Genomic DNA, 16,696 nt, shown 5'->3' on the forward strand with positions numbered 1-16,696 from the left:
TATATTTATTTATTCACTATGTTATATTAATAATTAAAATTTCATATAAATTTCAAATATCAAACCTTCACAAATTTCCTAAATTTTGGGGTTTCGGAAGATTCAATTTGACACAACAAAAAAAACTCTAGTTCGAATTAAGTAGGTCGTGTTGGTCAGGTTCTAGGGTCATGAATACTCCTATCTATCTTTGACCCAAGCCTCAGGTTTGAAGATCGAATCTAGGGTCATGAATACTCCTATCTACCTTTGACCCAAGCCTCAGGTTTGAAGATCGAATCACAATCTCAACTAAAACAATAAAGATTAGGCTATTACTAGTTATGGAAAGTTAGTAACACCAACTTGAGCCAACATGATTAATGGGCTTATTGTAGGAATGCTTACGAGGTAGGTTGGATAAACGGAAAGAAATAAATATTTGGTAACTTGTGACCCTTTTATGTGATGTTATACTATGTCATGGTATCCTAGTGATTATTTTGCTCATGTTTACTATATTGTTATGATTACATTTATGCCGTATGAGATACTATGTTTACTATAACGAGCATGTATGAAATCTTATGAACACGTAAGCACACCTTATTGGAAATTCATATCATGAAAGGTATGTATGAAATACTATGAATATGTAAGCATATCTCATTCGGGGTGGGTTCATGCGTACTTGCGTAAACCATTTACAGACGCATCCAACTTACTCGAATAAGAAGGTAAAGTCTAAGAAACAATTATGAAAAGTAGGTTCCACCGGCCATTAATTATATTGCATGTGGTTGTATTCTCGACTTTAACAGTAAGTTCACTTATTGAGCATTTTTAAATACTCATTTTATGTCTACCATTTTTCCAAGTAAAAACAAGAGCGTTTATGATGATACCAACCGAGCATGCCATGAAATAAAGCCAACAGTTTTCCATATTTACATGGTAGTTCCATTGATAAATTATATTAGTAGTATTTCCATTTTTTAACGTTTATAATAGGACGTTTCTTTCTTATTTTAATTTGTTCTAAACATGTTTATAATATGTATGAACGTTTAAATCTATACCCATTTTTAAGATGAAATAATTTAAATGATTTTTGGCACTTAGTAGTCATGTCATAGCAATCTTATTATAATTTAAAAATTCAAATATAAAAATAAATAATAATGTTAAAAAATAGATATTAAATTTAAATGAAATTGGTGGCTTGATACCTCAAGCATATAAAAGAAATAAAATATATAGTTTAATACTTTAAAACATAAAATCTTTAAAAAAAAGTTAAGATTTGTATAAAATAAAAAATTCAAAATTTAAATAAGAAATTTCATATAAAATTTATAATTTAAATGTTATCCAAGATAGATCACGTGCATGGAGAATATTCGGCAAGTTTTTCACACCGTGACGGTAGTCAGAATATTATTTACGCAAAAAAAAAAAAAACAACATTTTTTTCGTGAGTAAAGGTAAACACTGTTGTCGTCCTTATCTTCATTGTAATTGTCATCCGTTTCTACCGTTATTGTAACGGATCGTTGCTACTTGCAGCTGTTGTCGTGGCACAAATGTGTGCAATAATAAGAGTGTTCGTGGATTGAGTTAGACCAAATTGACTCTTTTAGATCCAACTCAGTTGTTCGAATTTTGAATTTTTTCAGCTCAATAGAACTATAATTTATTTATTTATTTGAGGTTTGAATCATTTGTTTAAATTTTTATTTTTAATAAAATTAAAAATAGTAAAGTTGGTAAAACATATATTTATTTATTCATAAAATTTTAATTAAAATTTATATCTCAATGTTAAAATATATTTAAAAATTACCTTTTAAATAATTAAAAAATATTTTAAAAACGGGTTAAAGAATAAATAATAAAAACTAATTATGAAATAAAATAAATAAATAAATAAATATATATATAATTATCTGTAACAAATATTTTAAAATTAAAAATTATAAAATAAAATAAATAAATATATATTTGAGCAAATACCCCTGTAATAAAGCTTTTATTTATATAAATCAAATTCGACTCAAATAATTTTATAACCCAAAATTAGAGAGTTGGGTTGATATATATATATATATATATAACCTTATGAAATAACCCGTTAATCGATCAAATTAATTTAATAATTATTTATGGTATTTTCTTAAACTTGATTGACTAAATAAATACGGATCAAAGTCGGTGAAATTATACTTTGTCCAAACGTAATTTTTTTTTTTTACCAAATTAACTAAATTATTACAAAAACACAACTTCTACACTTTCTAGGACTAAATAGACATTAACATGAACGAAAAGTGGTAAACGCCAACAATGTTGAATTTTGTAAAGCTAGAAGTCGTTCTAGGATCTTTGCAAACATTCACAAAGAAAACTAACTTAACGAATTGATTCCAACCAAGAAGATGAAGGCCTCTTAGATCGAACTTGGAATCTATGAAGGTCACTTTTATATTCTAAAACGACTCACTCTAGAATGAGCTTAATCAAAACTAATTCAATGAATAAGTTTAAACATCAAACTTAAAAGCAAGGTTTGAAAAAGAATAACACCAAAAAGGTATTAAAAAAAAAAATCAACCATTCGTATGTCAGTCACTCCGTTATTTTCTTGATTTGATATGCTTTTGATTCTTGTGCACATTGTTATTCAGTCGAAAGACTGATTTTTTCATATTCGATAGTGGATTCCATAGCAACGGATTCCTTCTTTTCCTATTCTTCCACCGCCGATGAGCCAGACCGGTGAAGCAAGCCAACCGATGACCCGACTCACTCAAAGAATGGATGAGAAGCATAAAACCCCTTTAAATCGTTTCATTTTTCGGCAGGAATCGAACTTCTTCAGAGAAGGACTTGAACCTTTTATAGACTAGAAGATCCATAATGCTCGCAATACGAAGAAGAAACTCATAGAAGAGTCTCGAAGGTCATTTTGTCATCAGTGGAGAAGCATGCGTGATACAGATACTCCTCTATACGATCCCGACCTAATTCATGATGAGCCCACCAACTTCCTAGCAATAGCGCTAGAATAAAGGTTAGGAGGCTGAAAAGCTGTTGTTTGCTATCTACTTCGCGAGCCTTCACAACCCCGAGCCAAAGAGCCTAAATCTAACTCGTTGATGGAGTCTGATTCAAAGAATTTTTTTCACATTTGGGCAACTGCTATAAAGATTTTTGGACTAAAAAATATTTGTTTCAAACTCAGTACACTGTCTAACCTTTGAAGATGCAATGTATAGGCCTCTTGTATCTTCTTAGCCTTACTTCTTGTAATCTGTCGTTCGATTTATTATATCAAAAAACATATAATAAAAATAAGTTTATGTCAACGATAAATATTCAAAATTTCATATTCTATATTTATTATAATAAAAATATAAGAATTAAAAAAAAAGTTGTTAATATAATCAAGAAATTAATTATTTAAATTTAAACAAAGTGACCAAAAATGTATTTCCAAAAAAAGAAACAAATAATAAAAAGAAAAACTGACAAATCAAAATTGTATTTTATCCCAAAAAAATAATAATAATAATAATAATAAAAGGGAAAGACAAATCAAAATTGTTTTGTACAGAGCGGAGCGGTGGACCAGGTCTCAGATAAGGACATGGCGTATGGCGCATGCAGTGACGCTCCGCCATGCGATCCAACTCTCCCAGACGCTTGGCAAACGTCCGGATTCCATAGGCCTCTCTACACATTTTTACCAATCATCTCTCTCTTTTTCTCTCCAATCGGCAACGGGAAAAGTAGCTCTGCTGTGGTGTCAGCCGTGTCGGTTTCCGGCCATTAATGGTGGAGTGGGTCCCCAATCTGAGGAAACTGGTGGCTGTTGTTGGAGACGGGACAAGGTTCGTTCGTTTAGTATTTACGGGGAAGAACCTTGTTCCTTCTGCCTTTACGAGACATTTGAGTTTTGTTTTGTTGCTTGGCATTTGGAGCAAAAATGGCGGACGAAAGTCGGGAGAGATTTTTGAAGGAAGAGCATTGCTACTACGAGAATTGTCCTGGATGTAAGATGGAACGGCATAATCAGCTGCACCGCGGCTTTCCTTTGCGCCATCTTCTTTTGATTTCGCTTATCGTTCTAGTCACTGGTTCGATTTCTCTCCATTAATCTTGTTCGTGTTTTTGTTTTGTTTTTGTTTTTGTGCTAAACGCTGCATGAATGGAGTATGGTGTAGAATTTTGCCTTAAATGTCGATTTGAAACTCGGTTTTGGAGGTTCTCTCCACTTCACTCTCCCTTTTCACTTCAGGCTTTCATATGTCTGCTGTGTTCTTTTACTGAGAAGCAGACATGGATCGCAGTGTGGAATTAGGGAGACAATAAGGATTTTCGAAATGAAGAATTTCTCATATTACTCTGCTCTCAATCAGCTAGTAAACTAATGATAATCTAGCTATTGAAGTGCCTGGAAAAGATAAACTGAAGCAGAAATTCTCTACTCTTCACTGAAAACACAAAGAAAGTGGCACTGCAGGAGATAGTTCGACATATATTTGTTTTGAGATTGAGAAATATCGGCTGAACTGATTGATTTGCAAATTTAATTGGTCAATCTTTTATTTGTCGAGCGGTTTGGATTTTGCACCTTACTTTCTTCATTTTTTTCGTTTCCAGGATTGCCGATATCAAGTCTTTTCCCGTTCCTGTATTTCATGGTGAGTTTGTGTCTGATCTGTAATTGTGGATGCTTGGTTTGCTCTTTCTATCAACTATGCTGGGAGCCATGTAATGTAATTGAATATCACCAGATAAATATCATGATTACTAACATGCTGAAGCTACATGTAACAAAATCAGAAGCTTATGTTGTTCATGTTGTTCATCGCCATTAAGTTTTTGTACCAATGAGACTATTTATTTCCAATTTGAATGCAGGTTCGGGATTTTAACATTGCAGAAAAAGTAGAAGATATTGGTTACTATTCTGGTTTTATCGGTAAGATTGCTATAAACATTTAACTTTTTCGTTCGATTTCCCTGTCGTTCATCGTTCTTGAATCCTCCATTTTCTCCTAACAAATTCCTCATACAACTTGTAGGAGCTTCTTTCATGATTGGCAGACTGTTAACGTCTGTTTTCTGGGGAATCGTGGCTGATCGCTATGGTCGAAAACCTGTTATTCTTTTTGGAATTATTTCACTGTTAGTTGCTGAATTCATTTGCCCTTTTTAAGTGTTCAATTCTACTTTCACTTCAATTTTTCTTCTCTGTTGGTTACTGATTTCAGGATTATATTCAACACCCTATTTGGCCTCAGTTTAAATTACTGGATGGCTGTTATCACCAGGTTTCTTCTTGGAAGCTTAAATGGCATACTTGGACCAATAAAGGTACTCACTAGAATCATTTGCCTTATAAGAAATGCATAATATTTCTTCTTGATGAAAGTTTGTTTCTTACTCCATTCGTTTCTCATGGTTGCCAGGCATATGCAATTGAAAGTGTTGGTGTAGAATATCAAGCTATAGCTATATCATCTGTGAGTTGTGCTTCAAAAAAACTCCCTCTCCCCCTTTTAATGTGAGATCCCACAACGGTTGCAGAGGAGAACGAAACATTCTTTATAAGGGTGTGGAAACCTCTCCCTAATAGACGCGTTTTAAAAATCTTGAGGGGAAGCCCGAAAGGGAAAGTCCAAAGAGGACAATATTTGCTAGCGAAGATATTGCATTTATTTATCTAACCGCACTGCTTGCGCCAATGCTTAAACTTTGGTTTAATTTCAGATTAGTACGACATGGGGAGTTTCATTGATATTAGGCCCAGCTATAGGAGGGTATCTTGCACAGGTACTTTTTGTCACATCCCATCAGCTAATGGAATAACGCTGAACATTTGAACTTTCAAATTGTGAAAGACTACTTTTTAATCTCTTCCATTATTTTGTTCCGAACTGATAATCACCAGCCAGCAGAGAAATTTCCTAGCATTTTCTCCAGTGAGGGGCTTTTTGGGAGGTAAGTTGGTCAACAGCCTACACTTTCATTTTTGCCATAATTATTCAATGTTCGATAACGTGCTCACAGCTGGGTCCTATGGTGCAGATTTCCTTACTTCCTGCCCTGTCTTTGTACGTCAGTCCTTGCTGTAGCTACAGGAATAATCTCTCTCTGGCTTCCGGTATGCCCTTTATCTCTAGATACATACTCATTTCTTCTTATTGGTCGTAAAGTAGGAAGGTTCTTGTTTTGCTTATTTATTATTAATCTTTTATTTTGGTATTGTGATGGCTATTTCAAATATGATTTAATCTGGGTTTTGGCTTCTTAAACCATACTGAATTTCTAGGGAAAGTTACTCTTGAAATTGGGTTAGCAGAACTTGACCATTTAGTTGAGGTTTGTGCCCGCAATTTGGGAGAAAAGACAGCTCTCCTAGATGTAATATTTAAATACTGGTGACCGACCTGATAGTATATCTTCTATTGGAACATTTTTAAGTTTAATCTGAGAACTTAGGTGATTTTGCATCTCCTTACCCAGTTTCTTCTCGGCTTGATATAGCTTTACTTTGTGAGCGATATCTTATTTGACATCTCAAGCTATCATTACTGATCCTGTTGTTCATCTTGTAGGAATCGCTACACAGTCACGATGAGAATGTTCCATCACCTTCTAGAACATATGAAGCTCTGGAAGATCAACCTGGTGATTGTGACGGAAAGGAAGCGACCCAAACAAACGAACAAAATGAAATGCCTTCTAAGTCGAGTCTCTTCAAGAATTGGGAGTTAATGTCAGCAATCGTTGTTTATTGCATGTTCTCACTTCATGATATGGCGTATGTAGAGGTGCGCCTACCCAAAAACAAGCCGGTCTACATGATTTATTTTGCAGTTTCATGTTTGGAAATACATTTATATTGAAACGAAGGCATGTTTTCAGTTTCTTGAACCAAATTTCTTCTTACTTCATGAACAATTGAGTAACAATGAGTTCAATTTTTAAAAAAAGGACAAACATTATAGAAGGATTGGATTGAAGCTTTTAACGTTCGCAATATGAACCATTTGCTTCTTTTGTGTAGATATTTTCACTCTGGGCTGTCAGTTCTCGTCAGCTTGGTGGTTTGAGCTTTACATCTGGGGATGTCGGAGAAGTCCTTGCCATCACAGGTAGATCCAGAGCTCCACAACCCCACCCTGGCAGATTGCACCTTCTTGCCTGCATTCGTGCATTGGTTTATAGTGTTTCCTGTTCAAAGTTCCATATTAGTAATCACACTCTTTAGTATACATCTAGTAATACAAATTTATTTCAACTAATTGTGCTGCAAACTTTTGTTTACTTGCTTTTAGGTTTCAGCGTTTTTGTGTTTCAGTCTTCTTTATATCCATCTGTGGAGAGGATATTTGGACCTATAATGGTATCTCGTATTTGTGGGGTAAGTTGGCTTATCACTCTGTAGTCTTACGTTTGAATGACTACTTTTGTGATATCAAGATTATATGTACTTTCAACTTTGATTCTGAGTGGAAATCATTTTAAGTCTTAAAGCCACATCGAAATACATTATATGTTGCAGATATTGTCTATCCCTCTGCTGGCAATGTATCCATTTTTGTCTCTGTTGTCAGGACCTGTCCTTCACATTGTAGCAACTCTTGCATCAGCCTTGAAGAATCTTCTCTCTGTAAGTATTGCACTAAAACTTGAATCTCTTCCTTTCCATTGATATGCAGTCTATGAAATGAAGATTGCTTGGTACTGTGTATTAATGTGAAATCTTTGAACTAAAGTTTGAAATTTTCATATTAAGTTTGTCTGAGGAGAAGCAATAAGCCTTATAATATTAAAATTTTGCTTGATCTATCTAAATTTTCATGTGTTCTTAGGTCTCCATTATAACTGGTATGTTCATCATACAAAACAGAGCCGTGGTAATAATATCTTTGCCTTTCCCTTATTTCCTCCTCTCTTTCCTTCTCTTCCATCATGCAAAAGAGCTTGGATTGATGTAGTAAGCGACTATCTGTGGACAGGGTCAACGCCAAAGAGGGGCTGCTAATGGCATTGCTATGACAGCAGTGTCTGTTTTCAAGGCAATTGGCCCAGCTGCAGGAGGTGCAATGTAAGTGTATTCCACATTATGTGGATGTTAACTTTACAAACAAACATACAAGCTTTGATAATCAGTCTTATTTTTACTGGCCATGAAACATGTCAAATGTTGGATGCTTTGTGTTACTGCTACTAAGTTTCTTTTTCAATAAAACTCAAAGCCAACTCAAAGCCACCGCTAGCAGATATTGTCCTCTTTGGGCTTTTCTTTTCAGGCTTCCCCTCAAAGTATTTAAAACACGTCTACTAGGGAGAGGTTTTCACACCCTTATAAAGAATACTTCGTTCTCCTCTCCAATCGATGTGGGATCTCACAATCCACTCCGCTTCGGGGACCAGCATCCTCGTTGGCACTCGTTCCCCTCTCCAATCGATGTGGGACCCCCCACCACATCAGTTGGAGAGGGGAATGAAACATTCTTTATAAGAGTGTGGAAACGTCTCCCTAGCAGACGCATTTTAAAAACCTTGAGGGAAAACCTGAATGGGAAAGCCCAAAGAGGACAATATCGGTTAGAGGTGGGCTTGGGTTTGGACTTGGACTATTACAAAAACTACCATTGAAAAACTATCACCCAGTGGTCAACATGAGCCATGTTTAATAATGAGCTTAGAGAGAACAGGTTCAAGCTATAGTAGTCAACATGAGCCATGTTTAATAATGAGCTTAGAGAGAACAGGTTCAAGCTATAGTGGTCATCTTACCTAGTTTTTAAACTCCTACAAGTTACACCGGCAATACCGGCAATACCGGCAATAAATTGTAGTAGGATTAGGCAAGTGTGCGGTGCAAATAGTCAAAGAATGTGTGGCCTGAACACTCATGGATTAAAAAAACTGTGGCTGAAAATGTCGATGTTTAGGGCAAATGGAAATAATTATTGCGTCAACTGTTATAGCTTTTGAGTAATCTTTCTCTATGCAGACTCTCTTGGTCACAGAAGCGTCAAAATGCAGCTTTTCTCCCAGGTACATCTTCTTTTTGCTAATTCTCTCACCTGCATCCTCCTCCCCACTCTAAAACATTTCAGTTAAATTTTTATTTCTTATTAGTGAATCATTCAAATTTAAATTGTATTATATTAATTTGCAAGAAGGCATTAGATTCATTTCATAATAGGACATGTGTGTTGAGGCGTGCCATTTGCTTTCATAGCTCCACGTAGTTGAATAATAATTGCTTCTCTGACAATCTCACGACTTAATATTAATAACTTTCAAACTTCTGGTTCTTCTACATAGCCATAGTCACTGCCCTCTCCTATTGCATGAAATGTATATATGGAGAATTTAAAGCCTGCCCCTTTTTCTCTCTTTCTTGAGGCCTGCTCACGTGGTTAAGCGATCGTGTGAGACCAAAAGGTTAGAGATTCGAATCTTCCCACTTCCACCTGTTGAACTCCATTAGTTAAGTTTCATGTATCCTTAACCAAAAAGTTAGAGATTCGAATCTTCCCACATCTACGTGTTTAACTCAATTGGTTAAGCCTCATGTATCCTTGACCAAAAAGTTATCGATTCAAATCTTCTCACTTCCAGAACTCCATTAGTTAAGTTTCATGTATCCTTAACTAAAAAGTTAGAGATTCGAATCTTCCCACATCTACGTGTTTAACTCAATTGGTTAAGCCTCATGTATCCTTGACCAAAAAGTTACCGATTCAAATCTTCCCACTTCCACGTGTTGAACTCAACTGGTTAAGAAGCCACATGTATTCTTGACTAAAACATCATAGATTCGAATCTTCCCACTTCCACATGTTGAACTCAATTGGTTAAGCTTCACGTATCCTTAACCAAAACATTTAAGATTCGAATCTTCCCACTTCCCAGGTTGAACTCAATTGGTTAAGCTTCACATATCCTTAACCAAAACGTTTAAGATTCGAATCTTCCCACTTCCACGTGTTGAACTCAATTACTTAAGCCTTATGTATCCTTGACCAAAACGTCAGATATTCGAATCTTCCCACTCCTCAGGGAAGATATTTAGTCCATGCGAGGATTTATCGATCCAAATTTTAGTGTGCGCTTTGTCGACTTTTATGGTGTTCGGTTGGTTGCATGAACAAAAACACTTCTCTAATTACTTCATTGTTGCAGTTCATACCTCTCCTTTGGTAAATCAAAAGAACCTCAAATGAGTATTAAAAGCAGACATTTACCAATCATTGAAAACTTGTACTAGTGCCGTGTGCTCTTAATCTCTCTTCCATGACCTTCTCCTATTCTTTTCACACTATTATTAGAAGATTAGTTCAGGATTTGACATGTTTCATCTCTTCCAGGTTCCCATATGATTTTCTTCATTCTAAATGTGATCGAAGCCATTGGAGCGTTGTTGACATTTAAACCATTTCTGGTTCAACATCAAACCTAAATTAAAGTTGAACTACAATGAGCGAAATGCTCAAACAAATAGCTGTGTCAAAATCTCGACTTCGTCGTCGATGATTCATAAAAAGGTCCTATGAACTCTTCATACTCGTGCCTTCCTAACCGAATCGAGCACTTGTACCAATTTTCTTTTGAGTCATAGGGCTCATTTGCATAGTTCTTGATTGGCAACCTTATCAAGTCTGTTTCCTTGAACAACTACAAGATGTAGGTTTATTTATATATTATATGTACCCTTGAAATCTGTTAGGTACTTCATATATGTATCTGTCATTCGGTTAAAATACCTTTTTTATACTTGTACTTCAGAAGTTTAGGACTTGTAAAATTTGGAAGACGTAACTTACAAATCACTCACTTAAATTGTTGAGATAGTTGATAACCTGTTACATTTCATTATCGGCCTCACGTCCATTTTGACCTGTTACATTTCATTATACCCGAATCTATTTTGTATGATTGTGAGATCTCACATGGGCTGGAGAGGAACAAAATATTTCTTATTAGAGAGTAAAAATTTCTCTTTAACATATACATTTAAGATTGTGAGGCTGATAATGAAATGTAACAGGTCAAAATGGACAATATCTATTAGCGGTGTGAGAGCAACGGGTCAAAATGGACGTGAGGCTGATAATGAAATGTAATAAGTCAAAATGGACGTGAGGCTGATAATGAAATGTAATAGGTTAGCGGTGTGAGAGGCTGATAATGAAATGCAACCGGTCAAAATGGACGTGAGGCTGATAATGAAATGTAATAAGTCAAAATGAACGTGAGGCTGATAATGAAATGTAACAAGTTAGCGGTGTGAGAGGCTAATAATGAAATGCAACAGCTCAAAATGGATGTGAGGCTGATAATGACACGTAACAAGTCAAAATGGACGTGAGGCTGATAATGAAATGTAACAAGTCAAAATGGAGGTGAGGCTGATAATGAAATGTAACAAGTCAAAATGGACGTGAGGCTGATAATGAAATGTAACAAGTCAAAATGGATGTGAGGCTGATAATGAAATGTAACAAGTCAAAATGGACGTGAGGCTGATAATGAAATGTAACAAGTCAAAATGGACGTGAGGCTGATAATGAAATGTATAACAAGTCAAAATGGACGTGAGGCTGATAATGAAATGTATAACAAGTCAAAATGGACGTGAGACTGATAATGAAATGTATAACAAGTCAAAATGGACGTGAGGCTGATAATGAAATGTATAACAAGTCAAAATGGACGTGAGACTGATAATGAAATGTAATAGGTCAAAATGGACTATATCTATTAGCGGTAAATATAAATTGTTACAAAATAACATGTCAAAATAGACAATATCTGCTAGCATAACATGTCAAAATAGACAATATCTGCTAGCCATAGATATAAATTGTTATAAATAATATCATAGCCAGGACAGTTTCAAATGGTATCATAGTCTATAATATCATAGCCAGTCACTGAATTGAGACAGGACAGGTTCACAGGTTCAAATGGTATCATAGCCGTCACTTGATTGAAATCTCACATTCAAATTCTAACCAAGAACACGCTTAATAGCCGTCACTTGATTGAAATCTCACATTCAAATTCTAACCAAGAACACGCTTAATAGCCGTCACTTGATTGAAATCTCACATTCAAATTCTAACCAAGAACACGCTTAATTCACCGCCATTATTGCTCTCAGGATTCATCATATAGAACGTCTCCGAGTCCTTCGATCCAGTCACCCGCTCAAAATCCACTCTCATATACGTCAATTGATCGCCGTCCGCCGTCTCCGCCGCATCCTCCGCCGGGATCACGCCGGCGCCCATGGACACCGCGTTCAAAGTCTGCATAATTTTCAGATCCTCCTCCGACGGATCTCTCCGAACTCCATATCCCGATTTCTTACCATTACAGTACAATGTCCAAATCGGCTCCTCCAGAATCTTCCTCTTCTCCGACGGCCGCTTCTCGCACTCCAAGGCGAGCCTAACGAGCCCTACCCCCATGTCCCGGAGGAGTTTCCCCGTCGGAATCGCCAATTCCAAAATTAAAATCGGCAGGCACCTAGGGCTTTCTTGAAACACGAGATTCACTCGCGATTTCCGGTATCCGAAGATCGTTCCAGTAATCCGATCGCCGCCGTGGACGTGGCCGTCGTGGAGACGACTTCCGTTGATCGGAAATCGGCACGCCGGCGACAGAATCGGGAGCGTACGGAAAACTGTACGGATTTGCCGGAGGAGTTTTGTAGGTTTTGAAAAACCTGATCGTTTTGGAGATGGTTGGAGTGAAATTGCTGGCCGAGGCGGAGGCGGCGGCGACGGAGACGATTGTAGCGCCGGCGACGAGAATTTTCTCGGCTCAGCCATTTTTGTCGATATAATTACAGAGAAATGGGTTGTTGGTAAACACGCGGTGGTGGAGAGTTCGTATAAGAAGAGCTAATTCGTTATGGCATGCACGATTGAATTAATTTGAATTATTATTATTATTATTGTAATTATTGTAAATGTATTATTTTCTTAAATGCATATGTTGACTATTTTGCTTCATTTTCTTAGTTTTTTTTTTTAATTATATGATTTAGTTCATGACGGGGGTGTTATTTCAATTTAATTATTTTTATTTTTATTTTTTCTATTAATTAAACTTATAGATATAATTATCGTTTTTACTTTATTTATTTATTCTTTTTTTAACACACAGTAACCAATTAGATTTGTTCACGGGTTGGGTCGGGTCATATTTGAATATTTCTTAGACTCAACCAAACTTTTCGGGTTATAAAATTTAAATTCAACCCAACTATAAATTTAAATTTTTTTAGTTGAGTTGATTTGAGCTATTTGAGTATTTATTAGAATTATTTTATTAAAGTAATTATTTATTTATTTTTAAATATTTAATTAAGAATTACTCTCCAATTTTAATATATATTTTAAAATACCTCCAAAATAGTTAAAAATTAGCGATTAGATAATAAATAAATATATGTAGAATGTAATAGTATTGTAATAATATTAATGTTATTATTTAATTTCTTTCAACATAATTCAAAGTAAAAAAATCAAATTATCCATTTTTATCTATTAAATTAAGTCAAAATGATGTCCGTTGACTTGCTTATTTAATTTTTCTATTTAATATGCTCACTTATTATTATTATTTTATTAATAAGAAAAACAAAAGTCATAGAAAACATGGGGATTAAATTTATATATTTATATAAATTAATATAGTTCCTAATTTCCCTTGACTCTACTTATATTTTAATAATAATAATAATAATAATAATAATAATAATAGTATATATATATATATATATGCTAATAAACATTGTAAGTAGGCCAAATTTAGATAATATCTATGGATCTTAAATAATTTATTTTAGATAATTTTTTTTATTCATTTAGTAAAGTGTAATATTAAAATTAGAATTTTAAAAAATGACGTGGATGTTTTTTTTGGGTGAAATTATCGATTAATTTTTTAAAAACTAATATTTTCTTTGAAATATATAAAAAATTGAAAAAAAAATTCATGAAAAACCCGATTCTTACAAATTATCTCAAGAAATTTCTGACTCGATTTTTGCAAAAATATATGAAAAATTTTGTAAGAATGGAGATTGAAATAAAAAACCAAAACCAAGATATAGACACAACCTTCTAGAAAAAGAAAATAATAATAATAATAATAAAAAGACAACACCATAATTTTTTTATTCTTTACATTAAAATTAATTTATAGAAAATCATTTTATTACCAATTTATAAGTTATATTCTTGATCCAAAAAAACATACATTTTTATAGTCTCTATATTTTTTATAAATCTTAAATTAGTTCCGGTGATTAATTTAAAATTATTTCTATTAAACTAGTAAAAAAAACTTACTTTTTGGTAAAAGTTTATTACTGTAAGTAACAATATTTTATAAATCACAATCCATTTTGTTAGTAGGTAATGAATAATTATTTGGGAGGATTAGATACCCATATTGAGGAATATTCCTTTTAGGAATATTCTTTTTAGTGCTCCACTTTATAATTTTATTTTATTTTATTATTATTTTGGAATCATCTCCACTAACAAGTTTTTTAATTTTAAAAAAATTGATTATTGTGTGTATATTTTTGGGGAACAAAAATAAATACCAATGGAATTATTTGATATCTATCCACAATTAAGAATAGGCTTACGTCACCAACATTGTATAATATATTACAAAATGGTTTTCCTTTTTTTAATAATAATAATAATATGATATATTTAATTTTAAAAAAGTTAAAAACTATTTTAATAAAATTAAAATAATTTTAAATTTTTACTTTTAAAAATTAAAAAAAATAGATAATAATCCACGTGGTTATATATTTTTTTTTTTTTTTTTTTTTTTTTTTGTGATATTAGATTTTAATTTTAGAATCGAGTAGCTGCATAAAGGCATTTATTCTTATATCTCATTATTTGTTGTTCTAAGAACCAACAACCTTCCATATAGAAACCCAATAATTTGATATTAGTCTCTTTTTTTTTAATATATATTATTTTTTTTATTTACGTGCGCCACAAAAAAAATTTAATATTTTTAAATTTTATTGGACTTTACAATATTCTTAAATGATACTAATCAAATTGAGTATAACTCATCTCTAAAAGCTTAAATCTTATATGTGCTTACATTTTTTTTTACTGAAAAAGTAGTAATATCAAAACATTTTTTAACGATTTTTTTGTACTGATATGGTATCAGAACCAGACACTGGACGATTTGTCAACTTTCTTGTTGTTTCTTCACGGAGTAGACATGAGGCGATGTGCCAGTAAGGACGTTGTGCCTCAAAAGGGGTGGATTTGGCGGAGTCCCACATCGTTTGGAGGGTATACATGAGGCTATGTGCCAGTAAGAACGCTGGATCCCAAAGGGGGTGGATTTGGTGGGGTCCCACATCAATGGGAGGAAGGAAAGAGTGCTAGCGTCTTGGATTTGACGGGGGTCCCACATCGATTGGAGGAAGGAAAGAGTCTCACATGGAAGGGAGTGGATTGTGATGTCTTACATTGGTTAGGGAGGAGAACAAAACACCATTTATAAAGGTGTGAAAACTTTCCCCCAGCAAACGTGTTTTAAAGATTTAAGGGAAAGTCTCGCTTTAAAGCTTTGAGAAGAAGTCCCATTTTAGAGCTAAAGGGAAAGTCCAAAAAAGACAGTATCGGCTAGCGGTGGATCTAGACATATATATATATATATATATATATATATATATATATATATATATATATTTTTTTTTTTNCGGTGGATCTAGACATATATATATATATATATATATATATATATATATATATATATATATTTTTTTTTTTAATTTGTAACATTAAAAATAGGAGGACGGTGGAGGATAAATGAAGAATCTGACATCATCGTACGACCACCCAAAAATTAATATAAAATTAAATAATCTTACGACATCTTTGCCACGTCATCTTTTCTTTTTTCTCTTTTTTGTGCATATCAATAATCGTTTTTTTAAGGACCACATTTATAAAAATATTTTTTTCCTTCAATTAGAAATTATTTTGCAAATAAGATCAAAATGTAATTTTTTAGAATTTGAGGGACCAAATAGATAAATACCCTAACTTCAGGGACTAAAAATACCGTTAAATTTTTTTTTTTTTTACCGTGAATAGAAAACTATTTTACCAATCTTAAATATTAAAATGTAATTTTTAGAAACTAAGGGACCAAATATATATTTTCTGTAACTTTGGGGACTAACAATATGAAAATGTAATTTTTTAAAATTAGAGGGACTAAATAGATATTTATTTATTTAATTTATTAATTTGTATTCTTATCCACTTGAGCTCCAGCAGGATTCGTGTTGGGTGTATGATGCGTATCCCACTCCCTTTTTTAATGTAACTCTTTTGGAACCTTCCATTATTTGTTTTATATGTTTTAATATTATTTTTTTATGCAAAAAAATAATATATAATTATATGTATAATTTCATTTAAACATTTTTAAACGTTTAAAATGTTGAAAATAAAGAATTTTAATTTTTTTAAAAACATTTTTAGTGTTTTTTAATATTTAAATTAATTTATTAGATTATATTTTGATTTTTAAATAATTATTTTCTTATTACAAGATTCTATTATTGTGAAAATAAATAGAAAGAAACTAAATTAATAAAAACAAATTCATTTTGGAG

At 33.2% G+C, this 16,696-nt stretch overlaps 2 protein-coding genes across 2 annotated transcripts; one reads left to right on the forward strand and one right to left on the reverse strand.

Annotated features, from left to right (window-relative positions):
* The first annotated feature begins 3,680 nt into the window (after positions 1–3,680).
* LOC111450058 (protein ZINC INDUCED FACILITATOR-LIKE 1-like) lies at positions 3,681–10,795 on the forward strand. The gene is made up of 17 exons (XM_023090204.1): positions 3,681–4,115; positions 4,642–4,682; positions 4,903–4,963; positions 5,067–5,169; positions 5,256–5,358; positions 5,454–5,507; positions 5,755–5,817; positions 5,936–5,985; positions 6,073–6,148; positions 6,603–6,818; positions 7,055–7,142; positions 7,326–7,411; positions 7,553–7,660; positions 7,863–7,907; positions 8,010–8,098; positions 9,014–9,057; positions 10,377–10,795. The coding sequence occupies exons 1-17, from the start codon at positions 3,965–3,967 to the stop codon at positions 10,466–10,468; spliced, it is 1,470 nt and encodes a 489-aa protein (XP_022945972.1). The 5' UTR covers positions 3,681–3,964; the 3' UTR covers positions 10,469–10,795.
* A 1,107-nt stretch (positions 10,796–11,902) lies between these two features.
* On the reverse strand, positions 11,903–12,922 carry LOC111450060 (protein MIZU-KUSSEI 1-like). The gene is made up of 2 exons (XM_023090207.1): positions 12,105–12,922; positions 11,903–11,993 (listed from the first exon to the last, which is right to left on the reverse strand). The coding sequence occupies exon 1, from the start codon at positions 12,843–12,845 to the stop codon at positions 12,123–12,125; it is 723 nt and encodes a 240-aa protein (XP_022945975.1). The 5' UTR covers positions 12,846–12,922; the 3' UTR covers positions 11,903–11,993; positions 12,105–12,122.
* Between the last annotated feature and the right edge of the window lie 3,774 nt (positions 12,923–16,696).

The sequence above is a fragment of the Cucurbita moschata genome, unplaced genomic scaffold, assembly GCF_002738365.1.
Source record: "Cucurbita moschata cultivar Rifu unplaced genomic scaffold, Cmos_1.0 Cmo_Scf00011, whole genome shotgun sequence".
Lineage (NCBI taxonomy): Eukaryota > Viridiplantae > Streptophyta > Magnoliopsida > Cucurbitales > Cucurbitaceae > Cucurbita > Cucurbita moschata.